General features: G+C 33.3%; 1 protein-coding gene across 4 annotated transcripts in view; it reads left to right on the forward strand.

The window, feature by feature from the left end:
* LRBA (LPS responsive beige-like anchor protein) overlaps positions 1–19,399 on the forward strand; it is a 743,236-nt gene that overhangs the window by 516,361 nt on the left and 207,476 nt on the right. For all 4 annotated transcript variants that reach the window (XR_014326184.1, XM_082838660.1, XM_082838661.1 and 1 more), the window contains 3 exons: positions 5,053–5,170; positions 7,278–7,380; positions 18,462–18,577. Coding sequence is in view for 3 of the 4 variants with exons in the window: in XM_082838660.1 (XP_082694786.1) it covers positions 5,053–5,170; positions 7,278–7,380; positions 18,462–18,577 (337 nt within the window). In the remaining variant the exon portion in view is untranslated. The remainder of the gene's footprint in view (positions 1–5,052; positions 5,171–7,277; positions 7,381–18,461; positions 18,578–19,399) is intronic.

Below are 19,399 nucleotides of genomic sequence, written 5' to 3' on the forward strand. Positions count from 1 at the left end.
ATGGGATATGAATATTTTCTACCTGTGGTATCATTATTTAACTGATGGCATGATTAGTTTATATTTTGTATGCTAAGTTTAAAATGTTTTTCTTCATGTTAAATATATATCCATATACTTTGGAAATGGTTTTGTTGTGAAATTTTAAGTACTATTGTTTGTATATTTTATCTGATTTTACTTTTATTATTGAATTCTTCAGAAATCAGTGTGGAATTCTCTGAAAGAGTAAAACCTCTCCAAAAATCGGTGAATATTTGGGACTAAGATATGCAGTGCTAGCTGTAAACATTAAGAATAGTGTTTCTAAAAACACTTTTTATTGATTCTGTATGTGCAGACTCCCATGTAAATCTTTCTTATTTTTGAGGTTAAAACATTTGATCACTTTTTAGTATCTTTCCCTTTAAAAAGAATTTGAAAACATTTTATATTTATTGAGGGTAGATTTTGAAAACAAAACCTTTTTTTACTTAATGTGGAACAAATATGGCTATATTTTCAGAGACTATTTTAAATCTATTTTTTGAACATACCTAATATTCAGTAAATAAGAGTATCTTGCAGTTGGGCAATAAATGCAGGTTTCTTTTTTATTCTTTCATGAGTATGAGAAAGCAGAAGAAAGTGTTATTTGGGTAAATTCATTAGCTTTTCAAAATGAATGGTTAAAGGTGAAAAATACTTTGCTTTCAAGCCAGTTAATGCAACAGGGTGAAGAAATTTTCCCACGTATTCATAGTATACTATTTGAAGTGTAGAATAAAAGCTGTGTACTATTCAGGCAAAATAATAAATCCTTTTTCAGAGTCACAATTTTCAGATAAAAATTTTAAAGAAAATATGTTTGATATTTTTAATGTAAAGAAATAGTATATATGCTTTTATATGTATGTGAGTATATATACATGTATATATTAAATACTGTTTTTTTTTTCCTCTCTACAACCTTATGTCAACATTTAACCAATAAACTATCTTTGTTCAAACAAATTATTAAAATACGAAAGTTGAATTCACTAATAATAATACTAACGATATGAAAACAAGGTGGTAAACATTCAGAGAGAGTGCTGAGGGCTTAAGCTTTCAAGCTATTCAAGACTTGTGGTCATAACTGCAGAGCAATGGTAATGATACGGTTTCCATAGCAACTGATTCATTGGAGGGCTAGACCTCTGTCTAGGGTGCTGTCAGTGTATGTAGAGTTTCAGTGAACAGAAAGTCCCAAAGAAGGGTCTGCTTCTACCTAATCCAGTTTTAATTGAACTCTAGAGACTTTGAAGTGAAGCCTCAGACCAGGAATATACCAGTCCAATAAGAAATAAACCTCTTGCTGAGCTAGGCCTCAGCTGCTTTTCAGTACTGACACCTTTTCCTAATGAATACTTAAAAGAAATGTTATTATATCAATTTCAGCTAGTAATTCTGTTAGTTAAGAGATTCTTTGTTTCTATTTTAAATCCCACTATCTTGACGATAAGTGTAGAATTTCATTTGTTACTTTTTTTTTTAAGTCAGTCTGATTTTTTGTGTGTAAGATTATAAATTTTGATAGCTTTGGCAATTTTAAATGATTTTCTGTCTCTCCTCCTGTTTCTTTTTCTCTAAGTTTTAAAACACTACTTTACCTGCTTATATTTAACTCTGATTGCACACTGTCATACATTCAGTATGATACCATTGATATCAGGTTTGAAAACATGTAGAACAATTCTGGATATTATTTGTGGATGTGTATATACTAATAGTATAAAAACTTACATGGGAATGTTAAACCTCAAAACATGGATAGTGATTGGCTCTGATGAAGGAGGAAAATGGGATCAGGAAAGGTTATACATGGGAATTTCAACATTATCTGTAATGCTTTATAAGTTTTTAAAATATATAGGACAGTGTAGCAAAATGTTAGGATTTTCTAAGGTTCAGTAATGGGTACGTGGGGCTTATGTCATTTTCTGTAGTTTTGCGTATGTTTGACATTTGGTAATAAAACAAATTTTAAAGGACCATACCACTTGCTATATTTCAAGTATATTTTTAAAATAACTATACTGCTTAAAGGAATGGGATATAAATTGAACTTTTTGATTGATTGGAAAACTATTACATGAAAAATCTTGTAAGAGTGTTTTAGTATACTTCTGCTAGTAATTGGAATAGTCTAGAAAATAATTAAACCTTTAGTTGCATGGCCATGATCTTGCAATGATTGGCATCACCATTATGAGCAACAATACTTGTTATATAGCTTTATAGTATATAAGAGGTAGAATTTTCAGACCAGTGTGTGATATTTTTAGCGTATGACAGAGCTTAAAGCCTAATGCTTTGTTGTTTGATTTTCCTCTTTCACTTTTAACACAAGTACAGGAAAACAAATGTAGTTGATTAAAATTTCTGATGAGTTGAGTTCTAGTTTAACAAACATTTAAACTCTTTTTTAGAAGTGTGGCAATGTAGTATATAAGTAAGCTCTGGACATTTGGATTAGAAAACTTGGGAGGAGGGAGGCCAGACTGCCACTAACTTCCCAAGGGACTTTGTATTAAGTATTTATCTTGTTTAAGTCTCATTTTCCTTATTAATAGTTGGATAGATTGGGCTACAAGTGTTACAGAACATGTATTGGATTCTCTACTACTTGATAAGTATGGCAAACTCAAATACCAATGGAAACTAGACAGATAGTAAATGAGTGAATGAGTGGAGACTTTCAAAACCGAGAGTGCATGCCAGTTGTACTATGTGGCGTATATAGATCTAGGTTTGACAAATGCTCCAGTTTTTCCTTAGAAACCAGAAATCTGAATATTTATGTAAATAACCATTTTCTCAAGTATTTTCAACTACTTGAAATTTTGGGAAAATACCATACGGCACCCCCCAAAATTAATGTGGATCATATATGGAATTCTGGTTGCCATCCATTGATTCATTTTAATCATTCAAAAACATCTACTTTGTGTCAGACCTTGTTCTAGAAGATGGAAATAGAGTGCATTCAAAGCCTTTGGTCTAATAGAACTTAGATTCTAATATTCTAGTGCTGAAGAGAGGCAATAGACAAGCAACAAAATATTGTAATTTCTGGTGGTGATAAGTGTTACAAAGGAAATCTGATGAGTTTGGGGTGGGATGAGGCAGTAGTGGCGGAAGTGGGGTTTAGATCCTGTGGCTTCTCTAAGGAGGTGACATTTGAGCAGAAATGTGACTGTGAGGGTGAGCCAGCCATACAAAGATCTGGGAGAAGAACATTCCAAGCAGAGGAGAAAGCAAGTATAAAGGCCCTGAGGAAGAATGAGTTGGGCTCATCAGACAGTCCCAGATGTAAGGCTTTATAAACAGTTATAAAGAGCTTCAGAGTTTATTAGGCGTATAATGCAGAGCCACTGGATGGTATTAAATATACGAGTATATGATCTGATTTATACTTAAAAAGTTATATTTTTTTGGCTTCTCTGGTCATAGTGGATTCTCCAGGTAAGATTAGAAGGAGAGAGACCAGTCAGGAGGCCACTGCAGACTCTGGAGCCTTGGAGCTACTGGTTGTGGTCGGAGAAAGGGGTGCATATGACCTCTGGTTTAAGAAACTATTTGAGAGTAGAACCGATGTTTTGTCCTCTTTTTTTCTCCTGATTTCTCTTGATCTTACTTATACAGGTATTGATTGTATGAAAGGGATAGTAGGATTTTCTCTATCACCTGTTTTAAAGCTGAAAGTGTGATTAGTTGTTTGGGACTTTGAAATGTTGTCTTGTTTTTTTCAAAAAACACCGAGCCTAAGAATTGTACCCAGTCTTTCATTTCTAGATTGTATGGTACCAGAAATAGAATAATTTCTGTAGAAAAATCTAAATACATATTTAGTGAGTTAAATAAGGTTGCTCTCTTTTTTTTTCCCAAAAAAATCCTCTGTATTTTGCATTGAGGAATGTAGTTTTTTTACAATTAAGATCTAGAAAATGGAAATCAAAAACAAACATTTTCGTAGGATACATTCTTACTATTCATTATTTTTCCTCTCTTTGTTTATCCTGTCTTTGTCCTTACAGTGCAATATCATAATCAAATGTCATTTTATTTGTATTTTTTAATGGTGGTTACTTTTGAGAAATTTATCTTAGTTGTTTAACTTAATTTGCTGTCACGGATTTTCATCAGTGTTTGATTGCAAATACATCTCATTTTCTTCATTAATATTCTGTGATGTACTAGTGTGGAGAAATTCCAGTTCTGGTTTTCATTTAACACCTTCATAATTAAGCTTTTGAAATGAACTTTTTAAAAAACAAAACTTGAATAACAAAGCAACAAAGTGGCTTAGGACTAAAGACAGGATTACTTTGAGTTGGCAAAGATTCTAAGCCATTGCGTCTGTCACATGGGATGACAAGAATTGTAACAAGTCACTCTGACAACCTCCTACTCCATAGAGAGATTACGCTGAGTTCATTCGCAGGTTTGTGTTTAGCCTAGCTGACAAGATGATACTTAACCTCTCATACAGTCAGTCTTTGTGCTTTCTGAATGAGTGACTGTTGCCTTAACAGTGACCTTATAAGTGTGATTTTTTGAAGTTATGAATTTAAATTTGTAATTTTAAAGTATGCAAAAAGTATTTCTGGATATGTTATAATCATATTATATGAAACTGAAGTTTATATGTCATCTGTTAGCATGTAGAACATTCTTTTGAGGTCTTCTTTTTAAGGGTTGTCTAAAATTTTGCTTTGTATAATATGACTCAAAAATCAATCAATCAGTAATGCAATATGTATTTCCTGAAAAGCAGTAGACTACATCATTGCCTTAAAAGGCCCCCAAATATATTTATAAATAGATGTGTTACAGTTTTGTTCTGCTTTTTCATTTAAACATCTTTTTTCATGAATTGCAATCTATTTTCTTAGTCACCCTCCAAATTATTTCAATAACTGTTCAGTTCTTAGAAATTATTTTTCTTAATAGGGACTTTTCTGTTTAATTGGGGGGAAGAACAAAAAAATTCTATTGTTACTTACTCTGGATTCTTTTTTTCCTCACTAGATCCTGGCATATACAGAAGGGCTGCATGGAAAATGGCTGTTCTCAGAGATACGATCGATCTTTTCTCGTCGTTATCTTTTGCAAAATACAGCCCTGGAGATCTTTATGGCAAACAGAGGTAATACGTTGCAGACGTATATTGTTACAAAGCTAAGCTCCATCTCCTTAAGATTTCATTTTGAACATACCATATTGTTTCCATTTAGACAGAATTTTGTAGCCCACTCTCTGTCCTACTGACCTCTTTTTGAACCATGTGCATCTTCATGGTTTTTCCCCCTTTGGTCACTCTTAGAAATATCTGTAGTAATTTATTTTTCTGGCCAAATCACAAATTAGTGCAGTGCTTTATAAATATGGGGGATAACTACCCATTTAATCAGTCGTAGAGTTTTCATATTGCTCTGATGCTTAAACTCCTTCTGGAAGGTGGTTGCATTTCGAGAGGGGAGAGGGTAATCAAATGATTCATACATTTATTTAATTTTTTGTCTAATCTATTGCCATTTATAAAGGGACCATCAGAAAATGGTACTGAACTGTCCTGGTTGCTTTGTATTACATCATGCTTGAAAGAACTAAAATTCGATTTGTGGGTTTAGAATTGAACTTGGTGAAATTCATTAAGACAAAAAAGAGAGACAAGGTGATCTTGAAGGAAAAGCATCATTGGGTATGAGTGGAGGCATACAAGGAGAATATGTGAAAGCTTGTGATTTATTGTACATACTCATTTCATTTAAATAGATTTAAGTTTTCTTATTTTCTCTTTCTATAATCTACAAGTTATCATTTAAAAAATCTACACATAATGTATATTCCATACATATTTTCTTTTTTAATGAAATCATGTGTTTTAGGGAACGCAGATTTTTTTAGGAAAAGATGCTTTTCCCTTCCATATTTGGTCTTCTCCCACACACATACCTCTTTTTCTAATGTAAACATTATTCGTCCAGGCAAATAATCAAGTGAATGTTTCACACTTTAGTTCAGTCTGCATTCTTGCTGTCCCAAAGGCGTTTCGACCTTACAATATTTATTACTTGCTCATCTTCATTTATTTTCCTTCTTTGAAATTTCTCTTGCGTCCTTGCTTTGCATCTTTGTTTTTCTATTGCCTTTCCCTCATGGCCTTGGTCACCTGCCATAACCTGAGTTTTTCCTTTTTTTTTCCCCCTGTATTCAATGTAATAGTGGATATGTAAGAAAGGCATATTAAAAAGTTATGTTGGATATGTATATGACAGTTCTAAATATATTTTAAGTGTTTAGTGAATGATCATATAATTATTTACCTAAAACATGTTATAAAGCCTGTGTTTAAAAATTGCACTAACACTGATAAAATTTTTTGGCTCATAGTATTTTTTTAGGCTAGGTGGAGAAGAAGGATCATCTTCTAGATGAGTACTTGTAGATTATTTATGGTTCTGATACAGAAGTTAATATAATTAAAATTTCAAGACTAACCAAATTAATATCTTCTAAATTCTCTGTCATGATTTTATGACTTTGTTATTTTCATATTTTTTAAGGATAAAAATTTATAGATGACTGTCATAAATTAACATTTATATGCTGAATATATTTATATATATGATGTACATTTATTGATATTCTCAAAATGTGTAATTATTGAGATAGAAATGATTAAAAAGCATTTATATTGATTATTGACCAGAGAGGAAAAATTTTTCTTCATTTTTCTGGATTATAGGAACATACAAAGCATAAACATGTAAGGATTGTAAAGAGAATATTTTTTTAAGCTGTTGATTATTAGTAGTAAGTACAGCTGACAATTTATTAGCTGTATATGTAGACTTTTGGGTATTAGATTGTTAAATATATAATCTTAAAATTTTAAAGGTCTTTATAGAAATTCACAGATATATTTTTAACTTGCTAAAATTCAATTTTGCAAATTCGAAGTTGTAGCAAGATAAAATCTCAACTTCATGTCACATTAATGCAACAATAGTTGTTATTAGTTCTGACAGTATTTAGAGAAGGTACTGTTTGTGGTAGTTCATGAGTAAAATGAGTATCATCACCAGCATATTAATGCTAAAACTTGATATATACTATAATAAAAGTAATACAGTAAGAATTCTATTTAAAAGATACCTGAACTAAGAGTAAACATTTTATTGGACCAAGAAGTCAGTTTTCCAGAAAGAAAATCGCATTTCATTCTAACTTTAAAAAATTATTTTTCCTAGTTGCTATAATGTTCAACTTCCCAGACCCTGCAACAGTAAAGAAAGTGGTTAACTATCTACCTCGTGTTGGTATTGGAACCAGTTTTGGATTGCTTCAAACCAGGTGCTGTTTTATATGTGAAAAATATGGAAAATAATCTATATTAATATTTGTTCTAATTTGTTTTGAAATGTATGACCTTCTGTTTTATGCTTCATTGTAAATGATGATTATTAGTGTACTGTTTTGAGTCAACTGAACTTCTGTCTGAAGAAACTAGAAAAAGAGGAACAAATGTAAATTAAACTAATCTGAAAAAAAAAAATAAACAAAGGCAGAACATCAATGAAAAAGAAAAGAAAAACAATAAAGAAAAATCAATGCAATGAAAAATTGTTTCTCTGAAAAGCTTAATAAGTGTAATAAATATCTATACCAGACTTATGAAAAAAAGAAAATACAAATTGCCAATATCAGAATGAAAGAAGGGGTATCACTACAGATCCTATAGATATTTAAAAAAATATAAGGAAATATTATGAATAAATTTATGCCACTTAGACAACTTAGATGAAATGGGCAGATTCCATGAAAGAGACAAACTATCAAATCTCACTAACGAAAATGGATAACTTTAATAACTCTACAGAGGAAATTGAACTCGTAGCTTAAAATCTTCTAACAGAGAAAATTCCTAGCTCAGATGGTTTCACTGGCAAATTCTATCAAATGTTTAATGAAGAAGTAATATAATTTCTGGGAAAACTCTTACAGATAATAGAAAAGAAGGATAAGTTTCCCAAGTAATTCTGTGAGGCCAGCATTACCTGAATTCCAAATCCACAAAAAGGCATTACCAGGAAAAGGAAACTAAAGACCATCTTGATTGAAAAGGAAGAAATAAAACTGTCTTTATCAGTATATATACATGACTTAATGTGAAATTACCAGGGAAACTGCAAAATTTTTAAAAAGAAAAAAAGCTATTAGAACTCATAAACAACAAATGTAAAATAGATAGGTAGTGGGAAGCAGCTGCATAGCACAGGGAGATCAGCTCTGTGCTTTGTGACCACTTAGAAGGGTGGGATAGGGAGGGTGGGAGGGAGACACAAGAGGGAGTGGATATGGGGATATATGTATACATATAGCCGATGCACTTAGTTATACAGCAGAAACTAACGCAACATTGTAAAGCAATTATACTCCAATAAAGATGTTAAATATATATATATATATGTATGTATGTATGTATGTATGTGTGTATATATATATATATATATATATATATATATAAAAATAGGGGAAAAACCCTCATAAAAGAGTTTAGCTATTTCGTAGCATATATAATTTTATTCCTGTATACAAGCAATGAACAATTGGAAATTGGATATATTTGAAAATATATTCTTAAGACTTGTTCACTGAAAACTATAAACACTGTTTAGGAAAATGAAAGAAACCTAAAAATTGAAAGTTGTACTATACCATGTTCATGAACTGGAAGACTCAATAAAAGTAAGATGTTAGTTCTCTCCAAACAGATCTATAGGTTCAAAGCAATCCTATCCAAAATCCTAAAAGGCTCTTTTGAAGAAATTGAAAACCTGATTGTAAATTTAAATGGAAATGCAAATATCTAGTATTGCTAAGACAATTTTGAAAAAGAAAAAGTTGGAGGACTTTATCTGATTTTGACTTAATATAAAATTACATTAACTAGTGTAGTTTGGTAGTTTTGTAAAATAGACTTATAGAGCAATAGAATATATTAGTGTCCAGAAATAGGCCCATACATAAATGGTCAGTTTGATTTTCAACAAAGGTATCAAGATATGTCCATGGGAAAAGATAGTTTCTTCAACAAATGGTGATCAACAATTGCATATCCGTATGCCAAAAAAAAACCAAAACAAAAAAACCCCACCTCATCCTTTATCTCAAAATGTAACATAAATTAACTCAAAATGTAATATAACCTAAATGTAGGTGCCAAAGTAAAACTTCCTAAAGAAAACATAGGAGAAAAATCTTTGTGACCTTAAGTTAGGCAAATATTTCTTAGATAAGATTTTTTAAAGAATCATCAATTGGCCTTTCAAATTAAAAACATTTGCTTTTGAAAGACACTCTTAAGAAAGTGAAACGATATGCTCTAGGCTGAGTTAAAATATTCAAATTACATGTGACAAAGGATTTATATACAGGATATATAAGAAACTCTTACATTTAATTACAAGACAAGCAATCTGTTTTTAAAAAATAGGTAGAAGATTTGAACAGATACTTCAGCAAAGAATAGATACAAATATTAAACACATGAAATGATGCCAAACATCATTAGTAATCAAGGAACTGCCAGTTAAAACCACAGTGTGATCTCATGGCACACCTATTAGAATGACTTTTTAAAAACTGATAACAGCAAGAGCTAATAAGAATGCAGAGTAACTGGAACTTCACATGTTGTTGATGGGAAAGTCAGCAGTTTTGCGGTTTCATATAAAATTAACCATACACTTACCATACATCCCAGTAGTCTCACTCAAAGGCATTTACCCTAGAGAAATTAAAATATGTATATTCATGTAGTGACCTATTCACAAATGTTTATAGCAGCTATATTCATAGTCACAAAAAATTGGAAATAGCCAACATGGTCCTCAACTAGTAAATGGACGAATTATGGTACATTCAACCATACAACAGGATATACTGCTCAACAATAAAAAGGAATAAGCTACTAAAATACAGAACAAGGCAGATGAGTTTAAAAAGTATTATGCTAGATGAAAGAAGGCAACACAAAAGATTACAAATCTGTGTGATTACAAATCACACAAATCTGTGTGATTCCATTTATATGACCTTTTGGAAAAAATAAAACTACTTGGACAGAAATTAGATAAGTGGTTTCAAGAGATTGGAGGTGAAGAGGGAGGATTAGTTACAAAGGAGGGTGTGAGGGAACCTTTTGATAACGTGGAACTATTTCCTGTCTTGATTGTTGTGGTGTTACACAACTCTGTTTGGCAAAACTCATTGCATTGTATACCTAAAAAAGGATGAATTTTATGCTATGTAAAGAAATCAGTAAACCTGATTTTCAAAAACAGAAAAAGGTAAAGAATGTGAAATCAATATACAGTATCAGTAGCTCTAAAACTATGCTAGTAGGAATGCAAATTCGTATAGTCACTCTGGAAAATTTGCCAGATTTCTTATTAAGTTAAATATACACTTAATTTATGTCCTGTCAGTTCCACTCCTAGGTGTTTACCAAGAGTAATGAAATATATGTACCCACATTCACTTGTAAGCAAATGTTATTCATGTAGTCCCAAACTGAAAACATTTCTAGTTCCATCAACTGTAAATGGATCAATAGATTGCACTACATCCATGCAATGAAATACTACTCAGAAATAAAAAGGAATTGAGTACTGATACATGCAACAACATGGATGACTCTCAGAAACATTGTGCTGAGTAAAAGAAGTTAAGTACCGTGGGCTACGTACATCATAGCCATGGGCTATGCTTCTACTTAGATGAAATGACTGAAAAATTATGTGAAATTATATGATTCTATTTATATGCAATTGTTGAAAAAACAGAAGCATATAGTGACAGAAAGCAGATCATTGGTTGCCAGGAGCCAGACACTGGGACAAAGGAATTAGCTTTTTGGAGTCTTTCTATGATGGTTGGTTACAGAAATAGGTATATTCAAAACTTACTAAACTACACACTTACGTTTAGTAAATGTTATTATATTAAATTTTATCTCAGCACAGATCATAGAAAAATAGACTCTCTGTATTTAAAATATCTAAGTTACAAAAGTGCTTATTATATACCCATTTTCAAGTGTACCATTATTTAACACATATGATAAATCAGATTAAAATTTTTAATCATTTTGATAAAAATGATTAGACTTTGCTTTATTATGTCATATTGTAATTTTTTTCTCTGTTGATGTAAATATCAAATCCATATATTAAGGATTTTGAATACAACACAGTTAATTAAAACTTTTATCTTTAACCTCTGGCAAATCAGAGTTCAAATATTAACTTTGTGTATACATATGGACTTAATAACTAGTATTTATATTGTTCAAAGTAACTTAATAACTACTTGAAAGGAATGTTAAAATGCCAAAAAGCATCTCTCACAGTACAGGGAATTGGGAGAGTTTGGGGTTATACCTCTCTTTCCTATGTGCTGACCAGTTGTCTATGTTTAAATAGCACCATCATCAACTGTTTTCTTTCTTGGTAGGTGTTAATGCTTCATCAGTACAATTTAGTTAACTAATTTAAGAACTAGGAGGAGAGTTAACACTGGGATATTTCTATTGATTGAAATGTATTAGCAGTAGAAACTTAGAGTTTACTTTTAACATACCTAATTTTGTGTTGATTTTGATTAGTGTTTATTTCAATTTTTTTAGTTAGTATCTTATTACAAATGCAATTGAGATAGAATCAACAAATAATAGGATATTAGCAGGAGCTGCAGTTATCCTAGGCTGGAGGACTTTCTAAGAGGATGCACTCCCATGCCCATTGGCAGTTGGACTCAGTTCTGCACCAAGTCTTCCTCTCCATAGGCTGCTTTTGAGTGACTATATGACTTTCCCCAGAGCAAGTGATCCTAGAGAGAATGACAGAAGCCCCAGTGTCTTCTTATGACCTAGACTTGATAGTCACATGCCATCATTTCTGCTACATCTTATTTGTTACAAGTGAGTTATTAAATATAGCCCAGGCTCCATGGCAGGAGAATCAAGTTCCACCTCTTAAAGAGAAAATATCAAAAAATTCATGGACATGTAACAGGTTACAACTTCTATGTAAACAGGATACATAAAGAGGCCCTTCTGGTTTATTAGCCATAGTTGCTTTACAATCCCAGTAAAGGTTTTGATTCAATAATTTTATAATTTAATGAGGAATTTCAGGGTTCAGGAGGAAGCAGCTCAGAATGGCATAGTATATTTCCTTATCTTAATAAAAAATTCTACTGATTATCTCTCTTTTGTTTTTAAAGATATATTTATTTATTGGCTACGTTGGGTCTTCGTTGCTATGCGCGGGTTTTCTCTAGTTGTGGCGAGCAGGTGCTACTCTTGTTGTGGTGTGCGGGCTTCTCATTACGGTGGCTTCTCTTGTTGCAGAGCACAGGCTCTAGGTGCGTGGGCTTCAGTAGTTGCAGCGTGTGGGCTCTAGAGCGCAGACTCAGTAGCTGTGGCGCACAGGCTTAGTTGTGCTGCAGCATGTGGGATCTTCCCGGACCAGGCTTGAACCTGTGTCCCCTGCATTGGCAGGTGGATTCTTAAGCACTGAGCCACCAGGGAAGTCCTTACTGATTATCTGTTTATTTTAAAAAGAGTTTTATGTGTTGTCATACTTAGGAACTCTTTGTAATGTTTTCCCACAGTTAATGAAAGCTGAAAGTCTTAATTTATTAAGTCAGTCAGTTAAATAGATCTTCAGCACTTACAGTGTATCAGTCACCCAGTAATGTACAATATAAATATCATCTTGCCCACAAACATTTAAACAAATATGTAAATAAAAGAAAAAACCGTGTAAGTGAAGGAAAGATGTTTTAGGTATTTTAATAGTGGTTAGTGGAGATGGAGTGCTTTGGATAAGATGGTCAGAAATGTCTTCCTATGTGACTTTAAATTTTGATTTGAAGGACTGGAATCAGCTAACCTTTGTAAGAGTGAATAGCATGTGTAAAGGCCCTGAAACTTCGAGTGTTTTAAGGAATGTTGGAAGGCAAGTATCACAGGCACTTAGTGATTTCAGGAAGACAGTGTCAGTTTGGAGGCGGGAACTTATTGTAGAAATCGAAGTAAAATGTAGTATCATTGAAGAGAGACATCTTTTTGGGGGGGGGGGAGTATAATTGCTTTACAATGTTGTGTTAGTTTCTGCTTTACAACAAAGTGAATCAGCTATTTGTAAACATATATCTCCTCCCTCTTGAGCCTCCCTCCCACCCGCCCCCCCATCCCTCCCCTCTAGGTCATCACAGGAAGAGAGACATCTTGTTTAGAGACTTTAAGGAGATACAATTTCTGTGACTTGGAGATTAGCTAAATTTGGAGGATGATAAAAAGGGGAGGCATCCAGTGTGTCTCCCCAAGTTTCAGCTTGAACTGCTCAGTAGCACAGACTGAGATGGGGAACACTGTAGAAGGAGTACCTGTATGCATCTATCCTCCCATACCCCCCATGGTTGGGGTTGGGGGGCAGAAGTGAATGAACTGAAAAGGAGAAGGTTAGTGTTAGATCTGTTGAAATTGAAACCCCTGAGAGATGTCTAGACTGAAATGTTGAATAGGAAGTTAGATATAAGAAGGTATGACTAGAGTGCAAATGAAAAGCGTAGTAATTGGGAGTCATTACCATTTAGATGAAATTTGAAGGCTTGAGAGGAAGTGAACTCACCTGGGGAGAGACATAGAATGGGCAGGAGAAACGAGGGCTGCATTCTGAGGAAATGCAACATTTAAGTAAATGAAAGAGAAAAAACAAAACAAAACAAAAACAGAAAGGTCTTGAAAAATGGGAAATCCAGGAAAATGTGATGCCAAAGAATGAGAGTATTTCAAGAAGGTAAGATTTGATGAAAAATCAGTAAGACGTAGACTGAAAAAAGGCCATTGCATGTAGCAACAGCAGTTTTTGGCTGCCAGAGGTTGATTGTTGTGTTTGTCTATTCAGTATCAACAAGTTCTAGTTGGCAAGCAGGCCCTTGAATTTTGTTGCAGCCTTTGGGCTGTCTCTCTTGGTTCTGGTTTAGGTGTGAGACTTCTGACTTCTCAGTCAACAGGACATGAGTAGGTAGAGATATTTGGATTAAATCCTGACCTACTACTGTTGGCAAATATCAGGAGAATTAATCCTACTATCACTCGTCTACCTGTAGCTCTTGATCTGGAATATTCTCTGACACTTTATGAGTACTTGACAGTATAAGCATATACACATCAATACCAGTTATAAGCCATAACAACATACTGAACCAACCCAAAGTTTCTACCTAGAATATCATTTTAGTTTTCTCTTCACTAGTTTTGCCCAACCCTATCACTTGATTCAGACTTTTTTTTTTTTTTTCTGTAAGGGAACACTAATCAAGGAGTTTAACACATAAATAATCAGAGGTTATAACAGCTACCAGGAGATAATATTATCTTGCAGTCTGAAGCTTGGTGTGAAGTACATGGATGATGTTAGGATGAGCAGAGGTTAGGCCATAGGGGGTGACTGGAGTGGTAGGAGGGCTTTTTTCTCCTTTTATTTCTTGCTCCATGGTCTATACCAGTTTCTCCCTTACATACCTCCCTTCATTTAGAGTGCCTGGGCTTGGGAGCTCCTTTTTTTTTGTTTCCAGACATGCTGCTGCAGCTCTTCAGAGTAGCCCTTGGTGCTTTTGGTAACTTCTGCACTCAGCAACTCCTCCTACAATGGTACAGAGAAGGACAGTGATTTGGGTTTCTGTATCCAAGAGAGCTATAACATATCAAAATTTATGGGATGCAGCTAAAGTAGTATTCAGGGGGAAATTTTATAGCTTTAAATACCTATATCTGAAATACAGAAATGCCTAACATCAGTAACCTAAGCTTCCATCTTTAGAAACTAGAAAAAGAAGAAGCAGCTAAATGGAAAACAAGTAGGAAAAAGTGACTAAAGAAAATTAGAGCAGAAATCAATGAAAAACAGACAAAAAACAATAAAGAAGATCAATTAAACAAAAGCTGATTCCTTAAAAAGCTCAATAAAATTGACATTCTTTTAACTGCCTAACTATGAACAAAAGAGATAGTATGAATTACCAAAGTCAGAAATGAAAGAAGGGACTGCACTGCTTACCATGTAGAAATTAAAAGGATTAGAAGGAAATATCCTGAACAGCTTCAGCCTACAAATTAAGACAATTGAGATGAGATGGGTAAATTCCTAGAAAGACAGAATTGTCAAAACTGACTCAAGAAGAAATTAAAATTCTGAATAGACCTATAACAGGTCCATTGAATTTGTAATTTAAAAACCTTCCCACAAAGAAGAGTCAAAGCCCAGATGGCTTTACTGGTGAATCTTATCAAATAGATAAATTAGAAAAGATACCAATCTTTCATAAACTCATCCTCAAGACACAGGAAGAAGAAACACTTTCTAGCTCATTCTATGAGGCCATCTTTACCCTAATACCAATGCTAGGCAAAGACATCACAAGAAAAAACAAGCTAGCAAGAGAAAACTGTAGACTAATATCCCTAATGAACATGTATTCAAAAATCCTTTACAAAATATTATCAAACCAAATCCAGCAGTATACAAAAAGGATTATAAAGTAGCCATGTGGGTTTTATCACAGGAATGCAGATTGGTTTAAATGTGAAAATCAATTAATGTTATGCATGAAGTTAATAGAATACAGGACCAAAAAAAAGAAAACCCACATCATCATCTCAGTAGACACAGAAAAAGCATTTGACAAAATGAAACACGCATGATTAGAAAATCTCAACTGACTAGAAATATAAGGGAATTTCTACAAACAGATAAATAGCAACCATCAAAAACCCACATAACATACACTGTACTTAATGTTGAAAGACTGAATGCTTTTCCCCTAAGGTCAGGAAAGCTAGGATGTCTTCCATTGTCACCACTTCTATCAATATTATATTGATATATAATGTGTGCTAAGCCTGTGTGATAGGAAAGGAAGGGAAGGGAAAAATCAAAGGCATCCAGATTGGAAAGGGAAATGTCTTCATTCCTAGATGACAAAAGACATGTACAATTTTTGCAATGAAAAGTGTAAAACACGGCTGTTAGAAAGTAAAGACAGACATCAATAAATGGAGACATTCCATATTCATGGATCAGAAGGTTCAATATGATTAAGATGTCAATTCTTTCTCAATCTATAAACTTAATACCATCCCTGTCAAAATTTAGTACACTTTCTGGGAGAAATAGAGAAGCTGAAATACAATGGATCTAGAATTGCCAAAACAGTTTTGAAAAAGAACAACAAAATTACAGAACTTATACTATCTGATTTCAAAACTTACCATAAAACCATAGTAATCAAAATGTGTGCTATTTATACAAGGATAGGCACATAAATTAATGAAACTACATTGAGAATAAAGAAATAAACCCTTGCATTTATGGTCAGTGGCTTTTTAAGAAACGTGCCAACACAATTCAATGAAGAAAGGGTAATCCTTAAACAAATAGTACTGTAATGACTGGATAGTCACATGCAAGAAAATGAACTTCAACACTTACCACACACTGTTCATAAGAATTAAGGTGTGTCATAGACCTATATTTAAGATCTAAAACTAAAATATTTCTCAAATATAGGATAAAAACTTTATCATCTTGCAGTAGGCAGAGAGTTCACATGTGACACCCAAAAGCATAATTCATAAAAGACAAAAATTGAGAAGACGGATTTAATCAAAATTTAAAATGTTTGTGCTTTAAATATATCACTAAGTATGTGAAAAGATAAGCCACAGACTGAGAAATATTTGCACATCATGTATTTGATAGACTTGTATCCAGAATCCATGAAGACCTTTGACAACTCAATAATAGGACAGAAGCAACCCAATTAAGGTAAAAAAGATCTGAATAGTAATTTCCTCAAAGAAAATAAATAAATGGCTAATTAACACATGAAAAGATGTTCAACAATGTACATTAAAATTATAATAAGATACCATTTTACACTCACTAGAATGGCTATAATAAAAATTTCATACAATAGCAAGTATTGGCAGAGATGTGGAAAATTTGGAACATCATACATTGTTTGTTGGAATGTATAATGGAAGACAATTTGGCAGTTTCTCAAAAAGATAAATATTAAGTCAACAGACAACCTGGCAGTTTCACTCCTAGGAATCTACCCAAAAGAAATGCAACCATATGTTCAGCAACGACGTGTACGTGAATGTTCTGAGTAGCATTTTTCATAATAGCTAAAAACTGGAATAATTTAAATGTCTATCAACTGGTGAATGGATTTTAAAAATGTGGTATATTCTCTATTCATACAATGGAATACTATTTACAATCAAAAGAAATGAACTGCTCATACATGCTGCCACATTGATGAACCTCAAAACATTATGGTTAGTAGAAGCCTGGTGCAGAAGATTACATGATGTATGATTCCATTTATCTGAAATGTTCAGAAACGGCTAGTTCATAGAGACAGAAAGTAGATTGATAGTTGCCTAGAGCTGGGGATAGGAATAGGAATTAACTCTAAATAGGCACAAGGGAAGTTTTAGTGTTGATTAAAATGTTCCAGAATACAATGTGGTGATAATTGCACAACTCTAGAAATTTACTTTAAAAAATCATTGAATAGTACACTTACAAGGGTAACTTTTGTGTTACGTAAATTATACCTTTGGAAATAAAGCTTGAAAAAAATATGTATCTTGTCCTTAGTAGTAGGAAGAACTGTGACAGCATACTTCTCTGAGATTCTGGGCTCTGAATGTAGTAATTAATCCTCCCACCTATTTCCCACTGCTACTTAGTATTGGTCAGTTATATCCTTTGTTACTCACATTACATTAAGAAAACAGAAAACTTGGTCTACTATTAGGCTGTATAAAAGAATAATAGTTTCCCTTACCTTTATCTGAATCCACGAATGGACACCTGAGGAGCTGGGATCCTCTTTCCCCTATTACAATGGGTATACAAAAATAATGTTTAAATTTGTAATGTACAAATATGCTGTCTTTAAGAGATGACTATTTAAACTGATAAAGATGTGAATGCAATTTTATGTGTATTACTTAGTTACTATAATTACTTTTGTATCAGTAAGGCAGTGAATTATTAATCATACTGTTATTAATCAACATTTATGGAGCCTAGATATTATAATGGCTTTGTAATGACAGCTTATCTTGATGAATAGAATATGGGTAATAGACCTGTGACTCATCCAAATCATTCGTTTAACCATTAATTATAGATTGAAACATCTCCAGCATTCGTTAGTATAACATGAATAGAATGTCTCAGAATAATACAGATGCCATTTTGAACGAGCACAGAAGTCATGATTTATTATTGATCTAATTAATCTTAAGTTTAATTTGATTCTATATCAAATTCTTTTTCTTGCAGGCGTATCTCATTAGCTAGTCCTCGTCAACTTTTTAAAGCTTCTAATATGACCCAGCGATGGCAACATAGGGAGATTTCAAATTTTGAGTACTTGATGTTTCTCAACACAATAGCAGGTAATTTAAGCTCACATGTTGATGTATTTCAAATGATAAATTATTAATAGTGATGTGATTACATTATTTTGAGTATTTGTATAAAGAGAGTCATTCCATGTAAAGCTAAAGGCATAAGCAAGCATACAAAGATGGGAAGAAATGCAGTATAGCTAAAGAACGATTAATGGTATTGTATGTGTGTGTGTTTGTGTTTGCGTGTACATAAAATATATATTCATAAAGGTATAATGAAAAAGAAAACTAGAAAGGTACTTGGAGAAATGTACTTGGAGACATTATGCAAGATTTTTTTTGTCAGTTTGAGGAATTGGCAGTCAACTTACAGGGAAACGTTTGAAAGTTTTTGAACAAATGAGTAATATCAGAACTGTATGAAAAGTTGGAAGCAGTATGAAGGATAAATTATGGTACAGAGAGTCTAGGTAGAGAGCAGAAGTTAGGAAGCAATTACATGTAAAAAGTAATGAGGGCCTGCATTAGAGAGGTGACAATAGGAATTAAAACAAAGGATTAGGTAACACAAGAATTGGGCTTCCCTGGTGGTGCAGTGGTTGAGAATCTGCCTGCCAATGCAAGGGACACGGGTTCGATCCCTGGTCCTGGAAGATCCCACATGCCGCGGAGCAACTAAGCCCATGTGCCACAACTACTGAGCCTGTGCTCTAGAGCCCATGAGCCACAACTACTGAGGCTACATGCCGCAACTACTGAAGCCCACCCGCTTAGAGCCTGTGCTCCACAACAAGAGAAGCCACCGCAATGAGAAGCCCGCACACCGCACAAAGAGTAGCCCCCGTTCACCGCAACTAGAGAAAGTTT

The sequence above is a fragment of the Leucopleurus acutus genome (genome assembly GCF_964270905.1).
Source record: "Leucopleurus acutus genome assembly, chromosome: 4".
NCBI classification, from domain to species: domain Eukaryota; kingdom Metazoa; phylum Chordata; class Mammalia; order Artiodactyla; family Delphinidae; genus Leucopleurus; species Leucopleurus acutus.